This window comes from Lepidochelys kempii, chromosome 26 (genome assembly GCF_965140285.1).
Source record: "Lepidochelys kempii isolate rLepKem1 chromosome 26, rLepKem1.hap1, whole genome shotgun sequence".
NCBI classification, from domain to species: Eukaryota; Metazoa; Chordata; order Testudines; family Cheloniidae; genus Lepidochelys; species Lepidochelys kempii.
The window spans coordinates 7,784,539-7,803,645 of NC_136405.1; the positions used below are offsets into that span (position 1 = coordinate 7,784,539).

General features: G+C 43.4%; 1 protein-coding gene across 1 annotated transcript in view; it reads right to left on the bottom strand.

Moving 5' to 3' along the window:
• The window catches only part of EBF2 (EBF transcription factor 2), a 182,698-nt gene that overhangs the window by 46,159 nt on the left and 117,432 nt on the right, over positions 1–19,107 (bottom strand). The window contains exon 7 of the mRNA XM_078850634.1: positions 832–913. Within this exon, the coding sequence (XP_078706760.1) occupies positions 832–913 (82 nt within the window). The remainder of the gene's footprint in view (positions 1–831; positions 914–19,107) is intronic.

Consider the following 19,107-nt stretch of genomic DNA (forward strand, 5'->3'; position numbering starts at 1 on the left):
TCTGTACATGGGATACGGAGGAGCCATTTTTAAGGTCACAGTTCTACGGTGACCTCTGGAATGTCACTTTTCTCACCACGGAGAGTGCTCTGCAGTGCTTCCAGGCAGCATTAGAAATGGTTATCATTTGTGCGAGGGATGAATTACAGGTGCAATATTTATTTATTAAGTCTAGTTGCTTAAAATATTTGGGGTGAGAGAGGAGAGACGGTGTCTGCCTTTCTCTTCACCAGGGTTTGCAACCTGACACACTTCACCTCCCTCTGTGGTTTTATTAGCTGGTATTCTCAATACATCAGCGACAGCGATGATGAAACCAGGGGCAGATTTCTCTGCAAAGCAGCTGGGCCATTGTCCCATGGGTCTTGTTGCTTTGCCGTGTGAGATCTTAAAGTGACCATGACAATTTTGGCTGCTGTTTTTAAAGAGGCTGAAAGGGAGGGTATGCAAGAGTTAAAAAGCGGGGGAGAGTGGGGAGTAGAAGGGAGGGGTGCTTGTGTACCATGTACACAGCTACTGTGAAAAATTCTGAGGCATCTAAGTATCACAAACATGATCCCTGCTGTGGGTGTGAGTGCTTTGCCCGAGGGTGTCAAATCAAATATCCACCGCTGGTTGGTACAGTACATTGCCCCCTCTTGGGGATTCAGAGGGGGTGGGGGGAGAAGAAAAAAAGGTTTAAATGCAGCAAATGAAGAAAATCTTTAACAATATCTGAAGTGGTTTATCATTTATTGTCACCTTGTTTATTATGAACAATATAGGTGAAAAAAAGAATGGGGGGAAAGAAAGGAAAGCAGACAACTTAATATCAAGTCTCCGAACGCTTACCTGGAAACGTCTCATGTCTCTGGGGTTTCCTGCTGTTTTCAAACAATTCTGATTGCACTTGAGGAAAAATTTCAAGAAGAATCTGCAAAGAGAAAAGACTGTGTCACTTCTATTAACAAGAAACTAACATCTAGTATTATTTTACCTGCTTTGCATTGATGCAAGCGTGCATCATCCTGATGTACGTGAGGGTATATAAACCAGACTGTCTGAAAAACTTAAAAATAAATCACATTTCTTGCTGAAATTTGTTACTTATAAGAAACATCTAATGTGATTCTAAATGAAATAGGAAATTAAATGTCCTCTTTTGGCTAGATCCTTAGTTGGTGTAAGTCAGCCTAGCTCCACATAGCTACACTGGCGCATACCTGCTAAGAATCTGGCATTCTATTTTTTGAAGTGTCCTTACTTGTGGACTGCCCTTTCTGTTTAGCCAGTTTCCCTTATTTCTTCTGTTGTCTGCGTACGTCTTTTGTGCAACAACATCGGAGGATAATGCTATTGTAAAAACCACAACGATTGGCAGGGTAACTCTGGGGCAGGTGAAAGACCTGAAACTACTTTAAGCTCATTAAAAAAAAAGCTGACCAGATTTCATGTTGACAGTTAGTTACTAAATTTTTATTAAAGATAAACAGAACTGTTGACCGTCCAAATTACAATCTTACATAATAGTAAGAGAAAGGGTGACAAAAATAGAAATTAAGGGAATATAGCAGACCCAATGCAGAATATAGGTGATGATTTAGAGTAGGTATACATGCTGGTGCTGTCAAAGTTATCAATGATTTTTTTTTTTCTGTCAAATACACCGATCCTTCGTACTTTACAATTCTGCATGGTCGTAGGTTGTCATTTATGTAAGTTGCATTTCCAGCACTCTAGGCAGAAACTGCCGAACGTTATGAACCACAGTGCTTGGATTTTGCGCAGCCTTGACATGCTATCACTCGAGAGCCGTTCTCAACAGGCCCTTCCATGTGAATAAGCAAATCCATCTTTCTAATGATGGCTGCACTGATAAGACTCATGAATTTCAGGAGTGCAAGGGGTTAACACAACCGTTTGCAAACATTTTCACTTTTCAGATACAAAATACCCCCCAACCATGCTATCACGATCCCAGCGTGACAAATGAGAAATATTTAAAGTGTCCTCCATTGTGAATGTGCACAACTTCCGTGATTCTGTTCTCAGAGCACATTTACATTTGGAGAACAAAACAGGTTGAACTGGGACAAGAAAATCTGTGTAGGCTACGAGAGGGAGGGAGGACGCATGAGTATAGGAGAGAGATTTTAAATAGTTGAAGAATTGGCATGGAATACAGTGAACAATTTATTTATTTATTTCGCTTGCTGAGTGCTTTTCTTAAAAAAAAAGAAAAAGAAATCAGCTTTTGCAGTAAGTTAAAGTCCCAGGTGAGCAAGGCCTATTTCCCTTTCTGTTACTATGACAACGATTTTTTACCGCAGTCCCAAAGTCCCTTCAGAACTCACACATTCATGCCTTGAATTAGAACTTTAAAGGAGAAAGATGTATATTTTCCAGGGTTTACCAACAACAAAATAATAATAATAATAAACCAGAAATCAACTTGGCTTCCTCACCGCACTTTTTATTTACGCCTCTCAAACATCCACTCCCCCCAGCACACAAAATAAATACTTAAGAATCTGATTCCTTTCTATGTGTCTCAAAAAATAACAACGGCAATCCTCCCCACAACCCGCCCCCCCCCGAAGAGATTAGAAAGATGGGCCCACAACAAAAATACCCTCCTATGGGGTTCTGCTGCACTAAAGGGTTCCATTATTTTTAAACCAGTCTGAACCTTTTCTGACCCTTTCTCTCATATGTTTCACAAAGGAAAACTATCATTTTAGCCCAATCATTTGCTGCTCGCTTTCCCTTTGCTCACAATTGTATTAATTCTTGGTTCTGTGTATGCTGCAGATAAAGGTAAAAGCACAGTGTCCGTACTGCAGTCTCTTTTCACTTTGGTATTCAAGTTCAGCAGTGGAAGATGGATCAATGCTCCGTTGTCAGAGGGAAACTTCTATGAACAGAGCCCTAGTCACTTGTCTGTACAGAGAACCCAAAATCATACAAAACTTCATGTTTTACGAGCAGAGCTGAGTGAATGCAGCAAAAACATATTCACTAATATTCTTGCAAATAAGTCCAGTTGATTCCTTTTGGTGTGGAATTCACGATCCCTTTTATTTGAATTTTTTGGCGAGAAACATTTTGTTTGCAAATATGTTTCCAGAAAGAAAAAACCCTTGTGCATACTAGCACGCGGGAATATTTGCAAGTTCAAGCCAGAAACGCTCTCGCTTGCAAACACTCTTTTTGCTGCGTTCAAACCATTACAAATGCTGGCAGATAATCTGCAAAAAGACAACAGGACCTCTCCTGTTTAGGAAGTTTAGGTCATCCAAGCTGGGAAAACAAATAATGTCATGTGACCGAAGCAAGCAACTATCCCGAACAAATATTGGAGACCATTTGCCAACAAACCATAAGCTAACTATTCGTAGAGTAATTGCAAACAAAGTCTTAAGAATCATGACCTGTTTGTGGGTAACAGGCAAATGGAAATAAGGGCTAAATTAATCAGAAAAATTATTTCCAACTTCAATTTTTTTACCTCTTTCTCTTCACGTAGGTCCACACAGACAGAAATTCAACCCAAGTAGAGCCTCTTAGAACCCAGGAAGGGAACCAAACCCAAAATATTTGGAGCCAGATCCTCAGATGGTGTTAATGAGCAAAACTCCATTGAAGTCTGAGCCACCAACTGAAGATCTAGACCATAACTTTCTTTTTTTAATTAAAGAAAACCATTCATTGCTCCTTGTAGGCCTGATCACCCCCTGTGAGATGCCAAGAGCCCTCATCTCTCATTGACCTCATTGGAACGGAGACCGCTCAGCACCCCAGCACATTGAGGCTTCGGGGATCTGCCCCAAGATACTCAACAACTAGTGATTTGCAGTGCCCCATCCAAGACATTTTAAAGGGGCCTGACTTTCAGGAAATGCTGAGTCCTGACTTTCAGGAAATGCTGCTGAAAATCAAACTTTAAAGTGTCTTAAGCTGGCCCCCCAACATCATTAGAGTCACCGCTGAAAATCTTAGCCAGGGTATTTAATATTTTAGCGTTCTAGTATCATTCTGCCATTGCCTACATTGTGGCTTATGACATTTATATTTTCTTCAGAGCCCAGTGGATATACTAATGTGCTTAATGTTTCCCCCCTGGTTTTAGACTTAAACACATGCACAGAGGAATTTTCATCTTTCCTCCAGTTGAATCAGGTCGCTCACTCTCTCCTTTCAGGTATTTTCCAGTCAATTTTAACTGCAACTGGGCACCCGTATAAAGTATTCGGCCTGTCATTATATATATCCATATATATCTTAAATGGTTGCATCTGGGAAAGGCATTAATATTTATTGAGGCATTACCATAAAAATGAAATTTTTTGGTGGAGGAAACAGAGGAGGCAAGGCTTAACATTGAATGAAGTTGATTTAGGGGTAACCGGAGAATTACAGAGGGGCTTTATTAATTTTTTTAAATTAGAACCTTTAGCAACTTTTTGGACTTAACCCACACATGCATCAAGAAAAGAAAAAATTGACCCTCTTTCTTAGCTGGCCTTTGTTCCTCCATAAGAACCATGCTCGCTATGGGTTTAGCAGACTGCTGAGTTTCCAGCCAAAAAGTGAGAGATATGGCTCATTCATACTGTGTATCAGCGTTCGAGGTACTGAGGGACAAGCAAGCTAACTTTGAATGACTACCACTAAATATCTGGCAGGGCTATAGAAGACTTGGGTATTTTAATGCATGTGCATCAAAAATAATTAAGAGATGTTTTCGGCCACCATTTTTTAAAATTCTTTTTTGTTCCTCCTCAGATTAGGTTCCTCTGTCCACAACCAGAGAGGGCCTTGGAGGGGTCATGTTGGAAGACCCTGCACATACTACCAAAAATCTGTTTTAGTATCCTGCTGTCACCAATTATTGGTAAAGTACTGTACCACTACGAGGCTCTGTATACAGAAACGGAGAATGGTCTAGTAGATAGGGCACTGGACTAGCACCCAGGAGACCTGGATTTGGTTCTCAGCCTGGCCACCGACTTCTTGTGTGACTTTGGGCAAGTCACTTAATGGCCTGGGCTATATAGGAGGAGATGGTTGGACTAGGTGATCACAGAGGTCCCTTCTAGCTTTAGAATCTATTAATCTACCCAAACCTCCATTTCCTAGCTGTAAACTGGGGCCAGAGACTGCCTCTTAGTGGGTGTACAAAGAGCTAAGCACAGATCTCAGCTGGCATATCTAAGCACTAATATAATACTACTAACAATATAACTATTAAAAAAAACCCAGTGAAATCAGCTTTCCTCTACCAAATGCTTATATTCTAAAGACCCGATCCTTTGAGGTGGTGATATCCCTCAGCTTCCATTAATCTCAGAGCCGAGGGCAGTCAGCACCTCACAGCGCTATGGTTTAATGGCACAAGTACATACAGCAGGGGAAATAATAAAGTGCAATGTACAGACATTACAGCTTGTGGCACTGAGGACCAGGCAGGATTTTAGCAGCCAGAGGAAGCAGAGGGAGGGCACTTAGCAATGATTAATTGGGAGGCCATTCTGACACGTAAGGAAAGGCACGGAGGAAAGGACGCCATTGGGAGAGGGAGAACGAGATGAAGGGACAGAAGACAGAGCAAGAAGTGGAGGCAGAGAAATGACCTTCTCGCCTCAGAGAAGTAGATTGGGCAGAATTGTGGAGAGATCTGGAGGGGACCAGAAACCGGACCTGAATGCAGACGCATGTGCAGAGGGTAATGCTGGTGTCAGGACCTGATCCCAAGCTCGTTGCCAAAGACTGACAATGATGCCAACATGATTCTGATCAGGCGGAGAGAGGCCACTTTCTTGGTTTCCCTGGCATTTAAAAAGACTATGCCTGCCCCACTCCCTTTTAAGTTGCAGGGCCCAAATATCCTGCAATTACCTTTTATTTGGGCCCCAGCAGACACATCATGCAGGGAGAGTTCTTGCCTCTGCCACTCCCTGCAAACCAAACAGCTACAGACAGGGCCTCCTGTCTGGCATTTGCCCGGGTGGGACCCAGTCTAACAGGTCTTTTCCAACACTCACTCTCCTAATCCCGTAGGAGCACGACCTAACATTTCAATGGGAATGCCTCCATGCATCATGGCGGCGGTGGTGGGGTGTGTCTGTGGAAGGCTGTGTCTGTGGAAGGCTGTGGCGATGCCTATCCTTTCTTAATCTCTATTCTCCAGGGATTAAGAAGAGTCCGGTTCAAAGCCCACTGACATCAGTGGCAGTCTTTCCATGACTCCAGCGACGTTTGGATTGGGGCACCAAAGAGCAATCCAACATGCAGCAGAGGGAAGTTCATTTTTTCAATCTATTAAAAAACAAACAAACAAACCAACCCACAAGATTTGGGACTTGTCAGTCTTCCCATTTGGAGCCACAGAAAGACTTGACGTTTTGATAGCCCCGTCCTGGGGCTTCTAAAGTGTTTTATAAACTTCAGTTCATTTAGCCACCCTAAGGCCTTTTGAGGTCCAGCAGATGTGGGTGACTGTCACCATTTTACAGATGAGGCAAGTGCGGGCCAGAAAGGGGGGAGGAATTGCTCCCCACCCCATGGCAAGTCCGCTGTAAAGCTGAGTCAAGAACTCAGCTCTCTCAGTCCTCTGCCTTAACCACCCTTCCTCTCACCATTTGATTGCCTGCTCACAATAGTGCCGCTGTTTCAGAGGTGAAATATCAGGAGAATTCCAGAGATGTGATTTCATCCTTGTAAGTGGCTCTCCTGGGCATTAAAAAAAAACAAAAAAAAAAACCGCACTTGAAAAGCAAATCCAGAGACAAATTGGGTTTATTTGGCTTGCTGTGGAACTCGGACTCACAGCCCTAGTAACTTTCTCACACAAGAATGTACCTACTTCACGTTTTCCCGCAAATCCTATGATGCTATCATGTACCTGGAGATCGTGAGATGACGACATCCTGCCTCCAGAAACTGAAGTGTTACCAAAAAGTCAGAGCATGAATGTAAAAGAAAAGCGCTGTGCTGCTATTTTGAATAGCCTTGTTTTAATGTAACTATATTAATATTAAACAGCCCAAGAACCACGTCAGAAGGATCATAACATGAAGGGTTTGATGCCAGCTTCACCAAAGCAAGGAAATTCTGAACTCAGGGTCTCAGTAGTCTCTTAAGTCACCCATGTGTGTCTTGGAACGGCAGGCTCTGAGGTCGGTGCGACACGTAACCTAACCCGATGCTACAACACAAAAGGAACGACAAATGGGAAGGGTTTATTCTGAATTCCCTGCTTTGGTGTGGACTCAGGTCTTGCACAATTTAAGTAGGGGTTTAAAATTGGTTAATTGCATTTATCGGATATCATCATCTTGATGAATATCTCAATATCTTCTGTATAATCTGCACATTATTCGCTGGAGTCATTCTGCTCTATGTCAGCACGGATTATTAGGGAGTCAATCAGAGGACCACCCACTTCTTCAGCAGTTACAGGCATGGGGCACTTCACAACAGTAATCTACGTCATACGTGCACTGTACTGGTGTAAATAGTGATGGATGCTACAAGAATACCCCCTCGCAGTTGTACGATACTACACACTCAACAGTTAATTTATCTTCACCACACTCCTCTGTGCTAGCTGCTAACCTCCCCCCTCCCAGGTTACGGATGTGGAAACCAACCCATGTAGGTCAAGTAACTTGCCCAGGTTTGTAGCGGGAGCCGCTGTTGGCCGAGGGAATAGAAATCAAATGACTCGGTCCCGGATCTGTGCTCAGGGCACGAGACCATGCAGAGATTCCATTTGCACAACAGAGGCTTTTTAAGCAGGCACATTGTGGCTCCATTCTAGGGTGCCCCCGACATTGCTTTGGAAAATCAGGGAGCACTTCACTCCCATCAGATAAAATCGCCTGCTCCAATCCACAGGGATAGAGCTACAGGGGCACCAAACGGCAGCCCCACTTCTTCTCTCCAACCAGCCCTACGCTGCCGGTGTAGAGTCAGAGCAAGTGCTGAGCTCAGGGCTCCGGCTGACGTCAGTGGGAGCCAGACCTGCATGAGGGAGGTGCGCAGAGATGCAGCGGGGGTTTCAGAGAGTCTGATCCAGTGTCCTCATTCAATTGTAATATGTACAGGAACTGTCCTCCACATTCTTGAATCCCTGCTCTGCCTGCCTGTATTTTCCCTGCTTTAGACAAAGGGTATGGGCCACGGCAAGGGTTACAGTACCAGGGTGTAGATACTTGCTACAGTGACAAAAGTGGTTTTTCTGTCCACCTCCTCGCAATGTCTATCCCAGGGTTTAGGTCAGCTTTACTACGTTTCACATCCCTGAGTGACATAGCTAGGTCTCAGTTCAGGCCTCAGACTCCTTCTGCCCAGCTCTCAGGCTCTTCCTCTTCCTAAACCTCAGCTTTCATTCCCCTATTAGTTTCATGACTCCATCCTTACCAATTATGACTGACACAGTCACCTACATCTCTACCAAGTTACCTCTCTCTCCTCCAAATCCTTCCTTGTCCCTTAGCTTTCCAGCACTGATCTCTGCTGTTACCCCCATTTTACAGAGGGGTTACGTGATTTCCCCAAGTGTTCTGTGGAGCACTGGGAACTGAACACAGTTCTGCTGAGTCCCAGTCCAGTGCCTTACTCACAAAACTATCCCTCCTCGCACATCCTCTCTCTCTCTCTAGAACACGTGTGGCCAAACTGGGGCTTGTGAGCCACATGTAGCTCTTTTACAGTTAAAATGCAGCATGAGTATGCTCCCACGTTCCCACCCCCCATTCTCCGCCTACCAGACTGGGCTGGGGGAGCTCAGGGCTTCTGCCCCATGGTGGGGTGATGGGGAAGTCCCGGACGACTAGAAAAAGGCTAATGTAGTGCCCATCTTTAAAAAAAGGAAGAAGGAGGATCCTGGGAACTACAGGCCAGTCAGCCTCACCTCAGTCCCCGGAAAAATCATGGAGCAGGTCCTCAAGGAATCAATTCTAAAGCACTTAGAGGAGAGGAAAGTGATCAGGAACAGTCAGCATGGATTCACCAAGGGCAAGTCATGCCTGACGAATGTAATTGCCTTCTATGATGAGATAACTGGCTCTGTGGATGAGGGAAAAGCGGTGGATGTGTTGTTCCTTGACTTTAGCAAAGCTTTTCACACGGTCTCCCACAGTATTCTTGCCAGCAAGTTAAAGAAGTATGGGCTGGATGAATGGACTATAAGGTGGACAGAAAGTTGGCTAGATTGTCGGGCTCAACGGGTAGCGATCAATGGCTCCACGTCTAGTTGGCAGCCAGTATCAAGAGTCGGTCCTTGGGCCAGTTTTGTTCAATATCTTCATAAATGATCTGGAGGATGGCGTGGATTGCACCCTCAGCAAGTTTGCAGATGACACTAAACTGGGTGGAGAGGTAGATACGCTGGAGGGTAGGGATAGGATACAGAGGAACCTAGACAAATTAGAGGATTGGGCCAAAAGAAATCTGATGAGGTTCAACAAGGACAAGTGCAGAGTCCTGCACTTAGGACGGAAGAATCCAATGCACCGCTACAGACTAGGGACCGAGTGGCTCGGCAGCAGTTCTGCAGAAAGGGACCTAGGGGTTACAGTGGACGAGAAGCTGGATATGAGCCAACAGCGTGCCCTTGTTGCCAAGAAAGCCAATGGCATTTTGGGATGTATACGTAGGGGCATTGCCAGCAGATCGAGGGACGTGATCGTTCCCCTCTATTCGACATTGGTGAGACCTCATCTGGAGTACTGTGTCCAGTTTTGCGCCCCACACTACAAGAAGAATGTGGAAAAAATGGAAAACGTCCAGCGGAGGGCAACAAAAATGATTAGGGGACTGGAACACATGACTTATGAGGAGAGGCTGAGGGAACTGGGATCGTTTAGTCTGCGGAAGAGAAGAATGAGGGGGGATTTGATAGCTGCTTTCAACTACCTGAAAGGGGGTTCCAAAGAGGATAGATCTAGACTGTTCTCAATGGTAGCAGATGACAGAACAAGGAGTAATGGTCTCAAGTTGCAGTGGGGGAGGTTTAGGTGGGATATTAGGAAAAACTTTTTCACTAGGAGGGTGGTGAAATACTGGAATGCGTTACCTAGGGAGGTGGTGGAATCTCCTTCCTTAGATATTTTTAAGGTCAGCCTTGACAAAGCCCTGGCTGGGATGATTTAGTTGGGGATTGGTCCTGCTTTGAGCAGGGGGTTGGACTAGATGACCTCCTGAGGTTCCTTCCAACCCTGATATTCTATGATTCTATTACTAGGGGCTTCTGCACTGCGGGGGAGGGGGGTGTCTAAGGGATTTAGCCCCACAGAGAGTCATGGGGGCAGAAACCCCATGCCCTGACAGGCACTGCCCCATGGGGCAGGCTGTGTGTGTCTTGCTGCTCTCGAACTTCTGAAGATTATTGTATGAGGCTCAGTAAATTTGGCCACTCCTGCTGTAGAATAAAACACAACATTCCTTGCTGTCCTGTGGCTGGGGTGTTTTTAAGAGCTCATTTAAGTTCTAAACTAAGAATAATCAAATGTAAAGCTACAACACACCACCCAAGCCCAGCCACATACAGCTCAGTAAATGCAATGTTTATCGGCACATATTTTGCACATTTTTTGCTTTATACACTAATTTCTTCTCTGAAATAGATTGTGGTCCGCTGTCAGCGGACAACAACAGACCTATAAATCCAAGGCTCCGATTCTCGCCCATTTGGTAAACAATTCACTTATGAGGTCTAGCAAAATGATCCCTTCTTCAAGGAACTGGGATTGCACGAGCGTGCATTGCCTGTGACATACACAGGCACTTTTCAGTGCTGCATGGCAACACTCGCTAGGAAAGAGAATCTCCAAGGAAAACCTCCTTGTTTTTTTGCACTCTGATGAAAATCTGACACCATTAATGAAAATAATAATTGAACTCTATGGGCTCGAATTGAAAATGAAACACAACACTAACAGCGTGTTTGTAATTGCAATTGTTCTCCAAAAAAGCCTTTTGAGGGCTTTTTGCAATATTAGCAGTTTCCCTTTTTCCTTCGGGTTTTCCTTCTACTCCAAAACTTTCCAGTAACTTACAAGACAATGGCTGAGAGCTTATTTATACAGTAAAATCCAGATTATTCACACCATTTGGCCCATAACCAAATGTGTTAGCATAATCAGAAGTCAGTACACAGGAAGTCAATAAAAACAGGGGATTGGGCTGGCTGCTTGTTGGAATGTAAGGTTCAAATATTATTCTGATTTGTGCAGTAGCACTTACAGGCGCTAGGTAGTCACATCATAAGAGAATTTAGAGTCTAAAGAGACAAAGCAGACAAAGGGAGGGAGGGAGGAGGGATTATTATCCCCATTTTACAGATGGGGAATTGAGGCACAGAAAGATTAAAGTGACTTGCCTGAGATCACAGAGCAACTCTGCAATCAAGCTGTGAATTAAATGAAGGTCTTTCGCATCCCAACCTGTGCCTTTACCACGTCCTCTCAATAGAAAAGCAGTGGTGACACTTCTGTGTCTGAGAAAACTAATTCTGAACAGGATTTCAGACGAAATTCTCCTCCGTTACATCCACACTTTGCACTACGCAATCTCAGTTACACCCATGCCAACTTCTGTAGTGCTCTGTATTTTTGGTTACACCCATACCTTCTTCTGCGGTGCTTTACCCTTGTAGCTACACTGTACAGATCTTTGTAGTGCTATGGCCTCCGAGTTATATTTTGCAAACCCCATTGGCTACAAAGAGATTTGCATGCGGTGCAAGCGGGAGGAGAAGTTGACCTCCATTCATTTTCTCCAGTGCAGTGACTATTGCTTGGAAAGTACAAAATTAAGTTATTTGGCACCCATCTAACCCAGTGAATTTATCTTTGGATTCTTCCACCACCTCCTTCACAAAAACAATCCATGCTAGGCTGAACTGTGAACACCAATTACTGAACTGTGAACACCAAGTCTTTTTGCTGCTGATTGGTCCACTGGTTTTTACTATTGCTGCCAGATGGTAGAGGCCAGAGCATAAAAACTCTCTACCCTGCCATTAATTCAGCACTTGGTAATAACTTTCCCGTGACTCCAGGAGATCGGAACGTTGGGCAGACGTGAATGTTCGGAGACAGAATCAAGGTTAGGCACCTATTTTACACCTGCCAGAGTGGATCTCACTCAGATGAATGCTCTCACTCATCTATGAAGTCAAGAGCATTGCGTGTCCCTAAACTGTTGTTGTATGGAATAAATATGCATTCATTTGCCGAGGAAGCAGAATGACATCCAAGCACCTTGGATCCAAATACATCTTTCCCCTTCCTCCTCCAAGGTCTATTCAGTTTGTAGTTTTACACCTATTGTACTTATGGGTCTACTCACTGATGACCTTGAATCTGAGCACTGGTGTAACGTTATATTCCTCTGACAGATTTATAGATTGGCAGATAAGGGTGCATTCCTTCCCAAAGACAGGACAGCATCCAATGTTTGTTAGCATCATTCAACTAAAACTGACTTTTCACCTGCTCCCATACCATATGCAGCTGCAAATTTTTAAATTAAACTATGAAGCCATGCATAAATTTACATATATTACAGACTAGCCTCTCCATTTAACATGCAAATGTACTCCAATGTTTCAGAACACCTTCTGTCGCTAATTAATTTGCTGAATTATAATTAGACTAATCCTGCATAATTAATAAGCACAGATTTTTTTTTAATTTCTAAGCAGCTTGATGAGATCATTCACTTCCTTCTATAAACTGCTAAGTAACTGTTAAAAAAAATCTGGAAAGAACATATGTGAAAAGGTATGTTTGATGTCGCATACAAATTCAAACTAGCGGACAAGATACAAGAAAGTCAAGATTAATATAGGTATATGGATGAAGCAAACGTTCAGACCATTATTTTCAGAGGCAGAGACTAATGTGCTCTTTGTCTCCATGTTTTCTTCCTTGGGCTTTTACCTTCTGAGATCATAGACTGAGACGGGAAAGGATTACAGAACCGTATGTAGCATTAGGAGATGATATGATATTAACACGCCCTTGTATATCAAAACACTCTGCCTGTACATGCTGTGTGAGGATAAGCTCCTTTGATGGTATTTGGAATTGTTTTCATTTCAGCTGCCAAAACCAACGGAGATCATTCTAGTGAAACGATTAAGTGTCATTAGTACTAGATCCATTCAGTAATGATTAAAATGAAGGGTCTCGCTTTAATGCTGAAGAGCTTCGTCTCAAACAAACATGTGTGTCAAAGTGTTCCAAAAAAAAAAAAAAAGTGCCATTGTATAGCGCAGCAACATGACTCGGTGTCTATTCCTGACTTGCAAGGCTACCCTAATGCATAAAGGAGACCAAGTATGGAGATCTCAACAAGTGATTTAATTGTGCAGAAAAGGGGCAGCCACACACGCAAAAAAGAAATCTGTGGACTGAGCACAGGTAGAATTTTGTGGGATATTTAGCAAGCGATCATGCAAGCTAGAAATAACACAGGTTCAGCTTGTAAGGTTCTCATTTAGTTTTCACTTAGTCCTTAACTCAATTAGCATCCCCACTGAGCCAGGGATTCAGGGTTTGATCCACACGGACGGGATCAGGGGAAACGTGTTCCCTTTCTGAGAAGTTATTGAACCATTTAGAATCAGCAAAGAGATGGCTTGGGAAGGGGGATGGATTTCACTTAGTTCCACCCCAAATAACTGAGATCAACCACTCTCATGCCAAGAGATACGTTTGTTTGGAAAGGGGCATGATGCACCAAGACGTTGAAAAACGACCAGCGATTTTGGCTAGCCAACTGGGGACGCCATAAAGGGGCCTGATTTTCAGAGGGCAGGTGCTCAGCATTTTCTGTCAATCCGGCCTCCTCACCCATTTTAGGTCTCCTCATAGAAGACTGATGTGTATGAACCTTAGATGCTTAAATTATATTTAGCTTCAGACTCAAGGCCAAGTTAGTTAAGGAGAAGAAAAGTTATCCAGACCTTCTAAACCGCACCGACCACCCACACTGAACCCTAACCACCTGACTGACAGGGTGATGGCAACAAACTAACAGGTTGCTCCATGTCATCCTGGAGCTAGACGATACCCCTAGAGGAAGAGCTTCTGTAACGATTCTCTGCTGTATTAGCTTTAGGTGGCCGCCATATACACAGAGCTTTTCCATAGCCACTTAATGTGCCCATTGGATGCCCAGAAGTCCAAGAAGAGGAAAATAAATAGAAAGCTGCTTTTTTATTTCTTTTATATGAGATCTCTCTCTTTATCTATCTTTAACATATCTATCTCAATAGGTGAGATAGATACTGAGTAAGGACTTCAAACCAAAACAAACCAGTGGAACATGCACCCAATCCTGGTTTTTTACACCAGGGGCATTACACTAGAGCTGAGTTGGACCAGAGATATTAGCCCTCGGTCACACGGGGAGTCCGAGGCAGAGACAGGACGAGAACTCAGATCTCTGGTGTACCAATTCAGTCCAGTGTACATGGTCAAGCCAACTGATATTCTGTTATTCTTTTGAGTCAATTCTTGCAGCAAAGTAATGAGAATTTCCTGGTGCATTTTCCAGTTCTAACATGCGGCCACCAACAAATTTCAACATCCACACCTCTCAGGGGTTATTGATTTTCAGGGTTTCCTACCATCTCACAATTCCCTGACTGTGGAAATGGTCATCAGTGGTGTCGAACTAACATGGGCTCCAGGAAAGTTTTCAGCTTTTTCATTTCAGACCTCTTCAGAGCCCTCTCCAAAATCTGCTCTTCTGTGGAGGCAGAGAAAATGACCAGCCTTAACTTTTCCTGTTCGCCTCAAAAAATATTCTGACACCATCTTTAGCTGCGCTTTAACATTTTGCACCAAAATCCGTTAATTTTCACTAGCAAAACAGCAGAAATTCATAAAAGTTTCATATTTGGGGGCAATACAAAATAATTTTGCACACTGTATGTATGGATATTTTTTTTAAATCACCCAATTTAAAGTAATTCCAACTTTCCCTCCAAACATCTCATCCATCTCTTCTTGCTAGCTTGCAAATGTAATTAACCTTTTCAGTACCCTTTGCGATAGTGTATGCATGCCAGAGGCTTGGAAAGATGCAGTATTTCAGTCGGGAAAATAACCACACATTAGAGCCCCGCGTGGGAATATTCTTAATCCCACTCCCACCCATTCCCGCTATGATGGCAGCGGGTCATGCAAGATCCTGGTCCTGCTGCAGGGCTCTACCGCACATCAAATGAGAAACTACAAACGTGAACAGTATCTACTGGCAATGGGTGGGTGTCAAAAAATGCAGCTCAGATACTTTTCCAGTTTGAGTGAAAAAGATTCTCTTCTCTTACTTCAATTTTGCATCTTTGTTTGGCTCAGTTAACAGGCTGACGGTGCTCAAGAACATTTTACTTTGCTTGTTTCTGGCCTGTCAGTGATTTACGTCCTGCCCTGAAATGTTATAAAGATGCCCAGGACGTAGGCCAACATTTTCAGAAACGGCGAATGATTTTGAAATCATTTAGCTTCATGAGCTTCAAGAGAGCTCATTTTCAGAGGGCAGGTGCTCAGCACTGCCTCAAAACCCAGGCCCCTGTAAGGTGTTTCAAACTGGGCACTCCAAAATTGAAGCATTCAAAAATCACCCATCAATGTTGACATCTTGGCCTTAAGGTTTGCCATAAAACCATGGCCCACTAAGTCAGGTATTCTTCCTCTGGATAATACCTGGTGCTACAGAAGTAATTGTTCTTCTCACTACACACACAATGTACCTAGCTGATTGTGCTGCGCTGTTAATGAGGAAAGAAACCTGCTTTTTGACCCTTAAAGTGATCGATTTATACCCTAAGGCATGAGATTAATCTCATTTTAGCAGGTATATGTAATACTCTGGCCTCGGGTCTGATCCTACACCACTTCAGACAACAGAAGCTCTGCCACTGAGTTTAATGGGTATAGGATTGGGCTTGTAGTGCGTGAGATCACATTTTGTTTTAGTGGCTGAAATTAGGAGCCTGCTACATACAGACAGCAAGCAGAGCTACTCCTTTAACAGAGTGGTGGGGGCTTGTGCTTTTGGTCGGGAAGGCCACAGGTTTGATCTACTTGTGACCATCACAGTGTCCGTACATAAGTGACCACGAGTTCATTGCACATAATTTTATTGTCAGTTGCACGATTACTCAGTCTTTGTTTAGACCCAACCGCCGTACTGGAGTCCACGACAGCTTCCACCAGGGAATTCTGCACTGTGGGAGGAAGCATTTCTTTGTGCTGGTTCTAAGTTTACCACTTATTAATTTCAGCAATTGACTCACCTATTGTGGGAATCGGACTAGCCTCGTGAAACACACCAAATCCCAAACCAAGCATCTGATTCCTGGGTCTCCTCGTCTGGAGGATAAGGGCCTGATCCTGGAACATATTGTTTGATGAGAACTCCAGAAGGCTGAAGAATGCAAACAATCTGGGACCAGATCCTTCTTGGCCAAACTTTCTTTCCATTGACCACACAAGGCAGCCCTGTGGTTAATGCTCTTTTTATCATGCAAGGAGCATTACACGGCTAATAGCCTCCTATGTCCCAGTCAGAACCTAAAGTGGTCGTTCTGGGTTTTGGGTTTTTTTTAAACCTCATTAAGGTAAGGCTTTAGCAATGCTGAGCTTTATGGTTGGCCTAATGAGACTGTGTGCGGGCTCCAGATGTTTCCGAGTGCTGCAACTATGGTCTACATTCCTCACTTACCTCAAACTCCCCGAATAGACTTCCCCAATTGGAGATCATAGAGCCAGATACAACGCAATGCATAAGGCCTGTGTTGCAGAAGCCAAGATATTAGACTTTTCAAGGGTTTGGCAATGTGGGAGTTGGATATATTTCTGGAGCAAAAAGCTTTGCTTTGTTAGCCTTGAAAGGCTTTGCAGCAGCTTAGTCCAATCCGTGTTACCTCTTGGAGATGTACAGGACATTGTATATAATATATCTAAAATGTAGATACTTGCATCACAGCTTTCTAAGCCTTCCTTCGGCTTACTGATTAAAAAATATCCATGTTCCAAAGCTTTAAATAATATTAAAATTAAAATTAAAAAATATCCATGTTCCAAAGCTTTTGCTCCATGTGCATTATCACCATTTGTTCTCTCTTGGCTGTTCCTGACTTAAGTCCTACATGCCTCGTGCATTGAGTAGTCAATGCATACAATGAATTTGGCAGGTTTTCCTCTTCAAATTTCTACCCCAATCATAAATCTCAAGGTAAAGTTTTGGAGCAAGGTTTTGGAGTGCTTGCAACATTTGCAGGATGTTTTCTTCATTTATTTAAGCCAGATGTTTGCATTTTAAATAATTTGGAAGCTGTTACAGTAAATAGACATCAAGGGAAGCTAATGGGAGTAGCATTGGCATTAGGAAGAACTTGTATGATGAGAGATTCGACTAAGAGCCAGTGCCTTCAGTGTCACGGTGGGTTAAGGAAATGAATACATGCAGGCTGTTGGAATGCACAACGTATCAGACAGATAGATTGGGGACCAGGGGTTTGAACTGGAATTGGATCGAACTCCTCATGAGAAAAGAGATTGCATTGTGCACGTTTTTATCACAAACATTTACGGTTCTTTCACCCAAGTATGAAACAATTAAGAAGAAGAGCGATCTCAAAGTTACAGATTGCTGATTTTCTAGTTTTTAAACATGTTCACTACACCGATGTAGCTTTGACAAGATTTTCTGAAGCTCCCAAATGAAAGATCCAAGTTGCCGTACAAGCTTATTTTGCGTTGGGTTGTGCTGCTATTTGGGAAGTCAGGACAGCTGGTAGCATGGACACAGACTCAGGAGACCAGTCTTCTATTTCCAACTCTGACCTACCCCATGACCTGGGGCAAGACATTTCACCTCTTTGGGCTTCCCTTCCCATCCTTTGTCTGTCTTGTCTATTTAGATTGCAAGCTCTTCAGGTAAGGGACCCTATCGTACTGTGGATATGTACAGCACCTGGCACAATGGCGCCCAGATCTTGGTTGGGGCCTACCATGATACAAACAGCAGCAACAACGTGACTCCACATCATCCCCTTCACCGTGCGGCGTGAATAGGCTGAAAGTTGAAGGAATTTGTACAACTGGAGTCAAATCCAATGAGAGAACACTTTATATCCTTGGGCTCTCACCTTTGAGCATACACACCTCTCACTAGCTACGATGATTCAAAAGCAGGAACACTAGTTGTTGCGCTTCTTGGTATGTTTCCATAAGGAAATTCTTTTCAACACACATTTTAACCTGTCATTTGTATCGTACAGCATATTTGATCCCAGATGATCTCAAAAGCAAGAAATAATTCACCACTAAAATGCAACCAAGTCAGGGGTACAGGGCAGCTATCCAGTGGCACCCTCCAGACAAGGTGGGTGGGGCCAGAGGAGGCTATTTTAGCTAAGGACATTGGCGCAAACCCATATGGCTTATGAGAAGAGCCATGTGGGGGTAGGGGGGAGAAGAGATCATATCTAAGCCAGTTCACACTAGCCAAGGATCTCACCCACACATTTAACATACACTATGAGCAGATAGGATCTCGATTGTTAAGGTCTGGCTTGAAAGATACTCTGTGTAATAAACTGTAATGTGTTCAAGTTATCTACCAAAAAAGATGCTGCGAACCGGTAGTACTAAGCAGCCTATGTACTTCAAAGCCTGGTCCTGATCCTGATCCTGCAGTCTCTCTCTGTCACGCAAAATTTCCATTGGTTTTAATGGAAGGACTACAGGATTAAAGATGTGATCATCAGGCCTCACCAATACGCTAATTTGCATTAGTGTCGTTAAATCAGTTTTGTTAAACCAGTGCAACCTGCTGTGTGGATGCTCTTATTGTAGCTTAACAGCATCTTATTTCAATTTAATAAAGGTTTTCCCAATCAATTTAAGCTTAAGTGAAGTAAGCCTGGTTTAATGGAAATAAAATAGCGTCCACACAGCCGTTTGCATGGGTTTAACTAAAATTGACTGTAAAAATCACACCTTAACTTAAACTGGCACAATTCTGCATGTAGAATAAGCCCTTAGATCCACGAACTCTCTGGGATCTTTGGGATCTTTATTTTTTCTTGAAACACAATTG